Consider the following 12297-nt stretch of genomic DNA (forward strand, 5'->3'; position numbering starts at 1 on the left):
CTCATAGATTTATACATACAGAATAAAGGCATGTAGTGAGCTTTAATAAGTTCATAAACAAGTGTATTGTTTGTTCTAATTTTTTATTTCTTTATTTTTTTGCATACTGTTTACATCTTTATTTGTGCTCAGTAACTAATATTGTTAGACAGCATTTTATCACTACAGTTCAAAGAAAATTGTGGCTACTTATACGCTTAGTCCTTAAAGGGTTAAAAAACATAGCAAAAGCTGTACAAGCCATTGGATTAACAAGCTGCAAAACAAGCATATGAGCTACATTGCATCAGAGGATACTGTAGAGCAATGTGAGAATGAGCTGATAAAAGATCTGAGTGTGCAGAACTGATAACAGACCATATGTACAACTGGACACAGGGGGAACAAATAAAGTGTGATTAAACAAACTAAACAAGACTGCAGTGCACCCTAAAGCTGAGACCACTAAAGCGAAAGTGTGGTGGGCAGCAAATGGGTCTGACTCAGAATGAAACTCTAGTCTTCCTGCATTCCTGCGCAGTCTCTGTGGAGAACAGCTGCAGTAAGTAAACGCTCATATCTCTTATAAACAAAACGTTTAGAACTTCTTCAGGGCGGACAAAGTACAATAATTCTGTCTGTGAGTAAAAGCAAAATACTCTTGTTCAGTTATTACTTGAGTAATTGTATAAAAGTACTTGTTTGTGAATATGCTTGAGTATCAAAGTGAAAGTGCTGTGAGTTGCTGAAGATATTATGCATTAGGTCTATTGTTTTGATGAAAAAGTTCGACTAAGAAGACTTGTGTGGCTGCAGATCTGAAGAACGGTGTTACTTTCTGGTTCCTGTACAGGCACCAAAATAAAACTGCTGCAACATTACAACAATGGAACAGAAAAGTTGAATACGAAGCTGACCAAGAAGAAATCACTTTCAGTATCATGGTGGTTACGACAGTCACTCCCAGTTGAATAAATCCCCTCTGTGATCTGTATCTCATATCAAACTGAAGTCCATCCTCTGCCATAAAATAAAAGCTTAAAAAAGAAAGGAAAAAAGTAGTAAACAGAAAAGCCTAGTGTCCAGGGTTTGCTTATATTGTCATAGTTACAAACACTGTGTGATCAGAACCACACACAGTCCTGATCAGGCAGACAAGTGGGGTTTTTTATAGCTTTCAGCTCCAAATTTGCCCTTTGGTTAATGATCAAGTCACATATTTAATATTTACAGTCAGTTGTTGGCAGAATTAGTTCTGTTCTTAGTTTGTAAAACAAGAAAACAGACAAAATAATATATGTTATGTTTGTATAATTAAACTCAGATTTGCATACAGAATAACATAATAATAAAATAACTATCTATAATGGCAGTGGTGGACAGTAACTAAGTAAATGTAATTCATTACTGTACTTAAGTAGTTTTTTCATGTATCTGTACTTTACTGAAGTATTTCCATTTTGGGCGACTTTTACTTTCACTCCACTACATTTCAGAGTCAAATATCTTACTTTTTACTCCACTACATTATGCAAAATCTGTTGTTCCTTTTGGCTTAATGTGTTTTGACCTGTTCAACGGTTCAACAGTTCAATGTCAGTGCAGCAGTGTTCAAAGCAAGTTTTTATTCAATTTAAACTTGTAACTAAGTTGCAAATAAATCTTAAACCAAAACTTTGCTTGTTTGCAAAAAGTTATTTCAGAGCCACTTGGTTCTACATAATGGAAATTGTTTGCCTTCAGTGTTTTGTGCTTATGGTAATTGAATAGACATCAGCGTCAGACTAATTAATGACATTCTATTAAAAGATTGGCTCACCAAGATTGACACTGGAGTATTTTCACCTAAAATGAGTTAATGAAGCAAGAGTCTTCTTACAAAAATGATAATAGGACATTGAAGTCATAATTAATCTTTAAGTACTTTTACTTTCAATACTTAAGTACATTTGAAAGCAAATACTTTTGTACTTTTACTCAAGTGGAGGTCTAAAGGGAGGAACTTCTACTTTTACTGGAGTAATATTTTACCTTGGGTATCTCTACTTTAACTCAAGTACATGATTTGTGTACTTCGTCCATCACTGCATAATGGTATTTTGTGCCCTGTGATGGACTGGTGGCCTGTGTGTAATGGTGTGTATAATTTTCATACACTGTAGAAAATGGCTCATCAGATCAACCTAAAAAATTACTTCATATGGTAACAAGCAATTAAACTCATTTTATTCAACTCAGAAAATGATGTTGATTGAAAGAGTCGTTGATTGAAAGTATTTTTTTTAGGTTGAATAAAACTAGTTAATATACTTCTTACCACATGGAGCCATTTTTTACAGTGTATACTGAAAAGGTTCTGATATAATCATCACTGGCAAGCATAGTAAAAGATTGATAGGATTCTCAGTTTTTGATTCTCTCAAACAGGTGATGGATGCAAAAGAAGGTGATTGTAATAAGGGTCAACCTCAGTCCAGCAATACAGCAGGATTTAATTTTGGTAAGATGCCAAAAAGATCATTTTAACTCTTTGTCTAATATCCTGATTTTGGAGGGGGAAAAGTCACATCGGGAGTACATTTTAGACTTCCAAATGTTATTGTTATTGTTAATGTTATTTTTGATTTTTTGATAGCATGGGATATTTAAAACAGCCATTAACTACAAGTTACTAATTTTTCAGGAGACCTTTCCAAAGTGATTACATATAAGATAATTCAGTTGAATAAGGAATGAAAGGGTCAAAGCAAAATGACTAAAAGCAGGAGTTTCCAAAACTGCAGTTTAAAAAAGCAGTTAAAAGATACAACCACTTGCAAGTCCTGCCAGACCACCAAAAGGGTCCCCATCAGACAAACAGCACTTGAAGTTTTAATTTTTGAGAGAGAGGAGAAAATCAAGCTCCACTCTTGATTCAGATCTGAAAAAAATCCACAGGTGTTTCTGTCCTTCATTCCAAAAAAAAAATCAACCTCAGCATCACTGAATGTGTTTGGGATTACTTGGATCTCGAGAAGCAGAAAATGCAACCAACTTCTAAGACTGAACTTAGGAGGTGTGGAAAAATATCTCTGCAGATTTCTTTGAAATACTTAAAAGTAAGAATCCTGGAAAGAACAGAAGCTATAATAAATGCAAAAAGTGGACACAGCAAACACTGAAAAATCTGATATTATATTTAGTTGTTAAGGCTCCTGTGTCAATGTCTGCTTTGTTCCTGATGGTGAACAATAAGTTACTTAATAAGTCTTAATGAGTCTTTAATGGCCACTTTAGCTGGAAATTAAATAAATGAAGTGGTCTGACTTGCAGAGTACATATATACTGATGAACTAAGATATGATCTTTGCAAGCTTCCGTATCTTAGATTGCTACACAAACAGAAGTGCAATCTTACAGGTCAAGCTTAAAACAAGCAATCCAGATAATGAGTAGATAATAAAGGGCATTTCTCTCAAATCATATTTAAAATTCCACTACATTTGAGGCCATAAATTCAGAATTAAAGAAAGTCATACTCACAGGTATGGGCACTGGAATATGTGTATATGTAATCATGTCTCCTTAAACTTAAGTACTGTTATTATTATTTTTAATCCCTTTTTAAAATGAAAGGATTTTTATGCAAATAGATCACATACAGTTCACTAGATTCAGAAGATATATATCGTCCCTGGAAATTTTTGAAATGTTGGAAATTGTAATGTTTCTGCTTTTCCTGTGGGATGCAATATTTAAAGCTACACAGTGAGTTTAAAAGAGCTCTATAAGTTTAAATTAATTTTGAGGCATTTTTTAACCTAATATGTCATCAAAAAAAAACTAATACTAAGTGTCTTTTCTTAAAACATCTTCAAACTAAAGTCAGTTTTGTTGTCTTAATGTTGTTATATTATTGTTAACCTTTTTTTTAATTACTCCTTAAAGGTTTTAATATCAATATTTTGAATATATCGTTCATTGACATTATAATTTACATGTATCTATAAAATGCCCAAAAAACTGATATCCAGAAATGTCCTTGACTTGAACTGACACTGACTAATATTATTTTTTATATTTATCAGGAAATAAACCGAAATACCTCACAATTGTAGCTGGAGAGACCCTGAATTCTCACAAGGACTTCAATAAACGTCTTCAGAGAGAAGTATCAGGTTTGCAAGAGGTGTCGGAAAAGAAGGAGTGTGATGTCATTCTGCTTTTCTGTCCTGTTGTTTCACGTGCTGGAACTGACATTAAAGCAGCTCTGAAAAAGCTTCATAATATTCCAGGTATTCTGTTGTTTTTTTTGTTTTTTTTTATTTCATTGGCCACACCAAATGATTCCTATTGTCATTTAATGTTCAGTTCAAACATAGTAATAGAATATAGTCACTGGACATGTTACACATAGTCATGAAGCCTGAAACCTACCCACTCACTAGACTCCCCAAAAACCCTACCCACCTACTATATCGCCCAAAACCCGTCCCGCTCACTAGATCCACCAAAACCCTACCCCACCAACTAGATCCTCCAAAACCCTGCCCACTCACTAGATCTACCAAAACCCTACCCACCCACTAGATCCCCCAAAACCCTACCCACCCACTAGATCCCCCAAAAACCCTACCCACTCACTATATTGCCCAAAACCTTTCCCGCTCACTAGATCCCTCAAAACCCTACCTACCAACAAGATTCATCAAAACCCTACCCACCCACCAGATCACCCACAACCCTACCCACCCACTAGACTTCCCAAAACATTACCTACCACTAGACTCCCCAAACCATACTCCCACAACTAGACTCCCCAAAACTCTACCCCACAACTAGATCGCTTAAAACTCTACCCACTTACTAGACTCCTGAAAAACCCTACCCACACCCTAGACCCCCCAAAACATTACCCACCCCTAAACTGCCAAAAACACATTTTATACTTGTATTTTTAATATCTTCACAGAGAGGGTTTGAAAAGAGGAATTAGCTCTCAATATATTGTAAAGTTAGATCAGGTTTTAATAATGTTATTTCTAGGGCTTGGTATCGTTTGAAAAAGTTTGATACCGATACGATACTTTTAATTCGCTATCGATACCTAAACGATATGTTTTTGATACCTTTTTTCTAATTGTGACAAAAATACAAAAAAGGAATAATTATTAATATGATTTTCTTTTTCTCCTGCATACCAGGCAGATATTAGTGTGTTTGATGGCATATCTCTGGATGGGGGTTGATACTTGGGATTTAATGCTTTTGTCATCTCTCTGAATAAATAAAAACACAGAGAAAAACATATTCACAAAGCACAAACTCGTTATTGTAACCACAATTATAGGTATGCCATAGAGGGATAAAACAAATGATCTATCCCACGTTTTCTCCCTAAATCAGGGAGATTCAACAGTTGAAAAGGGCTGCAATCCTTTAACAATAAAACTGTTTACTGCTCTGTGGCATTCTTCCCTCCTCTCAACTGATGGCCTTGGCTTCTCTGCTACAGTGAAAGGGGTTGTTTCTCCGTGGGCAGCCGCATTAGCAGGAGTAGAACTGGTAAACTGGCTCTAGCACTGTCAAAGTTCTCACCTCCAACATGAAAACGACATGCAAGTTATTAGGGCTCATTTATGAAACCTATGAAACATGAACTATATCAACATTACAGATACGTTCATGAGGTGGGTGAATTGTAGCCAGCTAGCTAGCTAATACATGCTAGTTTTATGCTAACGTTAGCCGAATCCTAATGCTGACAAAAGGCATAGTAACGAGTGTTAGTTTTCTCTGGCAAAGCGAGAAAGGTGCACAGTAAACCATCAACTTACTTGATGATATTTATCACTGGAAACACTGGTGTCTGCATGTGGTCGTGATATATTTAGCCCAGATTTTCCATATCTGGCAGGTCGAAAATTCTGCAGTTTTCTCGACTGATATTAATTCCATGTGTAATTAAATATTTCATCAGATTTGATGAAATGACAACAACCCTCATAAAACAGTGTAGAGACAACAATCGAGCCAGTCACATTTTTTTTTTTGCATTGGTAGTAAGGTTAACTCCAATAATCCCTCGTGATTTGCGTTTTATGCAAAGTATCGAAAACAGGCACTAATTTTTTGAGACTTTTCAGTACTCGCTACTACCGAGATGCTTCGATCGGTACCTTTTTGGGATCAAATTTTAGTGCCCAGCTCTAGTTATTTCTGTATGGTTTGGTTTCTGCCCAAGTTTTATTTTTTTTTTGGTTCATTCTTGCCAAAGGTGCAATTCTAGCAGGCACGGTATGAGTACATGTCTAATTTCTTTTCTACAGACTCCAAGCCTGCTGTTCTAGTGGTGCTCCATCACACATTTGAGCCAGAGTGCACTGTACCAGACAGCAGCAGAGCTGTAACCAGAGAGAAAACACTCACAGTGGACTGTCTGTTCTATGAGGATAAAGGACTGCTGCAGTGCAGGAAGAATGATGAAGCAATAGAGCAGGTTAAAAAGTGGATCAAACCTCAGGTATTTTTATATTTATTTATTCACCTAAGACCTTCCAACTTTGTGTATAAATGTTTCACTTGTTATGGCCCACTGGATCTAGGTAGCTTAATGAGTCAATCACATGAGCAGCAACAATGACAGAAATACATTGTATTCACTGTCTCACAAGAACATGTCAGAAAATATTTTACATACTGTGAAACAGTCATTAGAATTGACAAAATGTGACAAAAAACAGCCCAATTAAAAATAAAAACTATCAAAATATACAGTGATTTGTAGTTATGCTCTTTTATGACATAATACACTCACTGAGCATTATTATGTGTTGTATGATATTACAAGTACCTTGTATCTACCATTATTGCCCATTTTATCAGCTCCACTTACTATATAGGTGCATTTTGTAGTTCTACAATTACAGACTGTAGTCCATCTGTTTCTCTGCATACTTTGTTAGCCCCCTTTTACCCTGTTCCTCAGTGGTCAGGACCCCCATGGACCACCACAGAGCAGATATTATTTGGGTGGTGGGTCATTCTCAGCACTGCAGTGACACTGTAGGGGTGGTGACACAGTCTTGAACACTCACTGTCCACTCTATTAGACACTCCTACCTTGTTGGTCCACCTTGTAGGTGTAAAGTCAGAGACAGCAGCTCATCTGCTGCTGCACAGTTTGTGTTGATCATCCTCTAGTCCTTCATCAGTGGTCACAGGATGCTGCCCACAGGACACTGTTGGCTGGATATTTTTGGTTGGTGGACTATTCTCAGTCCAGCGCCATCACGTCATGTAATACCTGTTCTATGGTAGTCCTGTAGGGTCCTGATAATGAAAGAGCAGGGTAAAAGTATGCAGAGAAACAGATGGACTACAGTATGTAAGTGTACAACAACCAAGTACACCTATACGGTAAATGGATCAGACAAATCTTCAGTGAGAGTAAATACAAGGTAAATGTACCTAATAAAGTGATCAGTGAATGTACAACATGATAATGCTAATATATCAGTGTGTTGTAAACATAGTAAACATACTTACTGCTGAAATACGTCAATTTAAACAGTTTACTTGGCTGCCTAACACTATTGAACTGTACTGAATATCTTTTTATATGACTTTTTTTGGGCTTAAGCTTTGTTCCATTTTTTCAGGTGCAAGGAAAGGGAATGGCAATTAATATACTAGGTAAGAAAAAAGTGTACTTTTCTTTTATGTCATAAATATTTTTCCTCAAAAAATGCAGTTAAATGACTTACAACAGTTCAAGGCTTTGCAGGTGGTTTCCCTGATTTGGGAATACTGCGAAGGTTCAGGGGATCTCAAGATAATCATTCACAACAGGTGAGTATGATTACTTTTTTCCACTTCATGCTCTAAATAATTGTGCAGGGGCACAATTTCTATTGGTCCATTTATTAAGACATTTTGACACCATATTAGATAGGCAATGTTAGTCTGGCCCAGCCTTTAGTTCACATGTAGAGTGATCTGCCTTGAAATGACCACATAACAAACAGAACAATGAGCCTACACTTTGGAGAGTGAGCATTCCATGTTGTCCTCTTTTCCCCAGTCATGAATGACTGTAAACTCTCCTAATTCACAACTGAATGTGTTGTTTCAGGCAAAACATTGTCTATAGTCTGTTGTCATATGGCTATTAGGGACTAGTAGGCTATTAAACAGAGCATCATAATTATCTTGCCTTGTACATCTATCACAAGAGAGTCTGCAATGTATAATCTGACCTGCAGCACACCTGAGCATACAATGAACTTGTGCAGTCTACGGACTTTGGCCAATGCACATATAAGACCATTGTTATTACACAGTCTACCATAAGCAGTAAATGTGTTTGATTGTTGCTGGGCTGTACTTCGCTTCTGTGGCCACTGTCTTATCCTAAATATAACCTGCAAATTCTTATCAGTCCATATGAATATCCATTATACAGCCATTCATTTCCAAATCAGTCACAATTTTGGGTAGAAACTGCATAGAAACTACTACTACTACAGTAATGACTGTTGGAAACTATTACTAAAATGGTTCTAAAGTGATACAGAGCTGCTCTACTTATCCTTTCATTCACAGCCTTCTTTTATATGACTATTAGAAATATATCACCAATTAACAATAACTTACAATCCAACTTGTTCACAGCCAATTGCAGCATCTGGAGCCCAGATGAACTCAACAACACCTAGAAGTGAAGCAACAAGTGGTAAGTATGAGAACTATAACATGAAAGGCATGTTGTAACCATAGAGCGAGCTGTCAAGTGAGCCCAGATGTAATCTGTTTGGATATAAAACAGTGAGAGTACTTAGATCAGTAGGTCAAGGGCAGTACTGATTAGGGCTTGTATGTTTCAACTATTCGCAAAAGTTGACTACCTGGATAGAGTTCATTACTGGAATAAGGTGTTGTACAAAGTTCTAATCAATACATATTGATACAGTTCCTCTTGGAGAACACATGCAGTGGCAAACCTACTAGGGAATTAGGTTGCACTGAAACTGCACTCTGAAACTCCTCCAGTCCATGCAATTTTATTGTCTGGAGTGCGATCAAAATTACATATTGCTAGTGAAACAGTATCTCTAGCTAACAGTTAGTCTTCAAAATAAATGTGTTAGAAATACAGTTCCAGTTAGTCATGCACAAAATCAAATACTTTTTAGTAAATCAGGGAAAAGCATGTATTTTAACACTAATTCAGTAATATCTTCTCAAGTTAAAAAAGTAGTCTGGTTTAAGATAGCTGTTCATGTTCTATTTATATAATTTCCAGTCCAAATAGCCATCAAGTACAAGACATCAAAAAACTACACCTAAACATATATATATATTTTTTTTTTTTTCAGTATTTAGTGTGCCCACCCTTCTATTCTTTTCTGGATTCTTGCTCTTAATTTTCCAAAGAAATCTACAGGGATATTTTTCCACACCTCCAAAGTTCAGTCTTAGAAGTTGCTTGCATTTTCTGCACCTTATGACCCAAAAATTCCCAAACACATTCAGTGATGATGAGGTCTGGACTCTGGGGTGGTCAGTCCATTGTTCTGAAAACATCAGCAGCTTCTTTGCATGATTCTTTTGTGTCTATATCCTTTTCTCAGTAAGAGCTTCTTGACAGCTACACATTCTTTCAGACTCATAGGGTTGAGTCGTCTTCTCACAGTGGAAGGATGGACAAAAACACCTGTGGATAATTTCAGATCTGAATCTTACATGATTATCTCACGTAATCTCCTCAGAAACATCTCCTGAAAAATGAACTTGTACTTAATGGTTATTCTGACAGAAAATAAAATAAATCAAGGATGGTCTTAGACTTTTGTACAGCGCTGTGTCTTTTCTCATTAAAGATCATGTCTGCAACTTACCTTCTTTGCAAATATTTTATATAAGCTAAATGTGTTTTTTCTTTTTTTTTTCTGCAGAATTTAATTTTGATGCCTTCATTGAAGAAAATGAGAAAATGCAGCAACTGAGAGAAAAAATTGAAGAAGAAGAAAACAAACTGATGAACATGAGTGAGTATATGACTTACTAAACCTTTCGGTACTGTTTCTCTTAATTACTGTTTAAACATGATGTGGTAAACCAGTATATGAAGTCTGATGATTTGATGATCAGACATTGCTTTTCTGAGTTTCAACTCAGAATTAAAATGTTTGACTACTTTGGACATTAAAAGAATACATACATATGGAACACTGTAGTTGAAACGTAACAGAACCAACCAGACACTGGCAGTAAAATCAAGAAAAGAGGTATTGCTTGTAAATGGTTTGACAATACTCTTAGTCAGTGAACAGGCACAGGTCAAATCCAAAAAAGACAAAATACATAAAAGGACAACAATGTGAAATCAGAAGACCAAGATCCCAAAAAAGGAAAAAAGGCAAAGTCAAAAAGTCCAGAAACACAGTCAAAGTTCATAATAAGACAAAATAGCAAACAGAAAACGCTCAGTAACTCCACTAGGAGAAGCAATACCTCGTAAAGTATCTAGTCTAAAGCCCTAGGCTTATAAACTAAACTAGGACTAGTCACATTACAAACCGAGCACGTGAAACAGATCAGTATTCAGGTGATTGTGAACGGTGCTTGGTGGACTGTGGAGTTCCACAGTCAAGTGATCTCCCAGGGGGTTCTGGGAAATTGAGTCTTTGGGTAAGTCGGAGCCGGAGGGATGTGTGACAGCAGTAGTAACCCTGTAAAAAACCTTCTAAAGCCTCATTAACTGATTACATGTTTTGTTGAACTGAAAATTTGAAAGGAAAACATCTACAGAGAACAATCAAATTTTAGTGCACAATTTCAATTCATTTGCTAAGTTATGAGCCCATATTCTACATTATTCTTGTATTTTATTTTTTCCCCAAGGTCGACTGAGGAATTATATTGTGGAAATGGTCATAATTCATTTTTACATCAACATTTTCCAACTTCTGTTTATCCCTTAGAATGAAACAGGCTGTTTCTGTTACTGTGCCTTTAAGAGTGATATATGTAAAGGACCTCTGCTCTGATTGGCTTTCCTGTATCATGCCTCATTCAAAAAGCAGTCTGGGCTGAAGCACTCCTTATAACTTCAGTGAGTGGGCAGAGCTAAAGGCTGAATAGGTGGATATATGTAAATGTGATGGTTTGTATGACATCAGAAAAACAGTGAATTCAAAATGTGCTGTTTTTGCACAGTTAGTTTCTATATATGGACTGTATAGACTGGTGAGTGAATGGTATTTTTTTTAAACTTTATTAAGGTTTAAATACTATACTAAACTCTCAAAGTTGAGAAGTCGTTACAAAAATATTACCTGAAAATGTCGGACTTTAAATTTACAGTATAGAGTTTAGGCCCTGCCTGAGGCACCTCCACCAAAGTAGTGTATAAACTTGTTAAGCAAACTTGAATCTGGTTTAAACCATGTTCTGTACATTTCATGACATTATCACGAACTTTGTTTTACCTGACCTTACCCTGCTTGGGCTTTCAACCAATGTATATGTTGTCTTTGAAATCACTAGGTAGGGGAAAAAGTCATGCTGCGGCTTGGTGGTCAAATGTCTAGCTCCAATTCCAGTGGTCCTGGGTTCAAATCCCAGGTTTGCACATGAGAAGTGTGTTGGTACAAGCATATTTCTTGTTCAGCTGGTGATTTAATGCCATGTTTGCCATATTTCATTGCATTAACTTGAACAGTAACATTTTACCTGATCACTAGATGGGCCTCATTTGAGGTTAATTTTGCTTGGACCCCCGAATTGCCACTTACAGCTGTGTTTGTATGTGTTGTTTGTGCTCCAGATTTCTCGGAAATGATTCTTGCATCTGAACTGAGGCTGGTGCTAGTGGGGAGGACTGGGTCTGAAGCAGAAAACATAATCCTGGCACAGAGGAGAGGAGAAAGGCTGGAGATTCTACAGTGAGTCAGCAGAGTGAGGGTAGACAGACGGAGGTGTATAGGAGGCAGATGACTGTGGTGGACACTCCTGAGGAGCTGAAAGAGAACGTGGAGCTTATTGTCAGTCTTTGTGCCAGAGCGCCACACGCCTTCCTCCTAGTCATACCAGTGATGGAGTCTAAAGGAGAAGAAAAAGGGATGCTGGAGAAAATGGAGGAGATTTTTGGAGACAGATGTTGGAGGAACACCATGATCCTTTTCACTGTTACTGATGAAGTCCAAGAGAAGAACATTGAAGAGTTTATCCAATCAGGAAACCAGGAGGTCCAGAGACTTGTAGAGAAATGTGGGAACAGGTTTCACAGTCTCAACATTAAGGAGAGTGGAGATGGCTCTCAGGTCTCAGAGCTTC

At 36.8% G+C, this 12297-nt stretch overlaps 1 protein-coding gene across 5 annotated transcripts; it reads left to right on the top strand.

Annotated features, from left to right (window-relative positions):
• The first annotated feature begins 297 nt into the window (after positions 1–297).
• Positions 298–11941, top strand: LOC118803857. 5 transcript variants are annotated; one of them, XM_036564374.1, is made up of 9 exons: positions 298–541; positions 2407–2479; positions 4047–4253; positions 6288–6481; positions 7620–7653; positions 7730–7809; positions 8632–8692; positions 9915–10007; positions 11789–11941. In XM_036564374.1, the coding sequence occupies exons 2-9, from the start codon at positions 2410–2412 to the stop codon at positions 11908–11910; spliced, it is 861 nt and encodes a 286-aa protein (XP_036420267.1). In that variant the 5' UTR covers positions 298–541; positions 2407–2409; the 3' UTR covers positions 11911–11941. The 5 variants fall into 5 exon arrangements, with proteins under 5 accessions (XP_036420267.1, XP_036420269.1, XP_036420270.1 ...); XM_036564376.1 differs by having other exon boundaries at positions 7736–7809; XM_036564377.1 differs by having other exon boundaries at positions 7745–7809.
• The last annotated feature ends 356 nt before the right edge of the window (positions 11942–12297 follow it).

This window comes from Colossoma macropomum, unplaced genomic scaffold, assembly GCF_904425465.1.
Source record: "Colossoma macropomum unplaced genomic scaffold, Colossoma_macropomum, whole genome shotgun sequence".
In the NCBI taxonomy this organism is placed as follows: Eukaryota; Metazoa; Chordata; class Actinopteri; order Characiformes; family Serrasalmidae; genus Colossoma; species Colossoma macropomum.

Coding starts and splice junctions, on each gene's coding strand:
- LOC118803857 (XM_036564374.1), top strand. CDS start 2,410: ATGGATGCAAAAGAAGGTGATTGTAATAAGGGTCAACCTCAGTCCAGC. Junction 7,654..7,729: donor AATGGCAATTAATATACTAG/GTAAGAAAAAAG, acceptor GACTTACAACAG/TTCAAGGCTTTGCAGGTGGT. Junction 8,693..9,914: donor TAGAAGTGAAGCAACAAGTG/GTAAGTATGAGA, acceptor TTTTTTCTGCAG/AATTTAATTTTGATGCCTTC.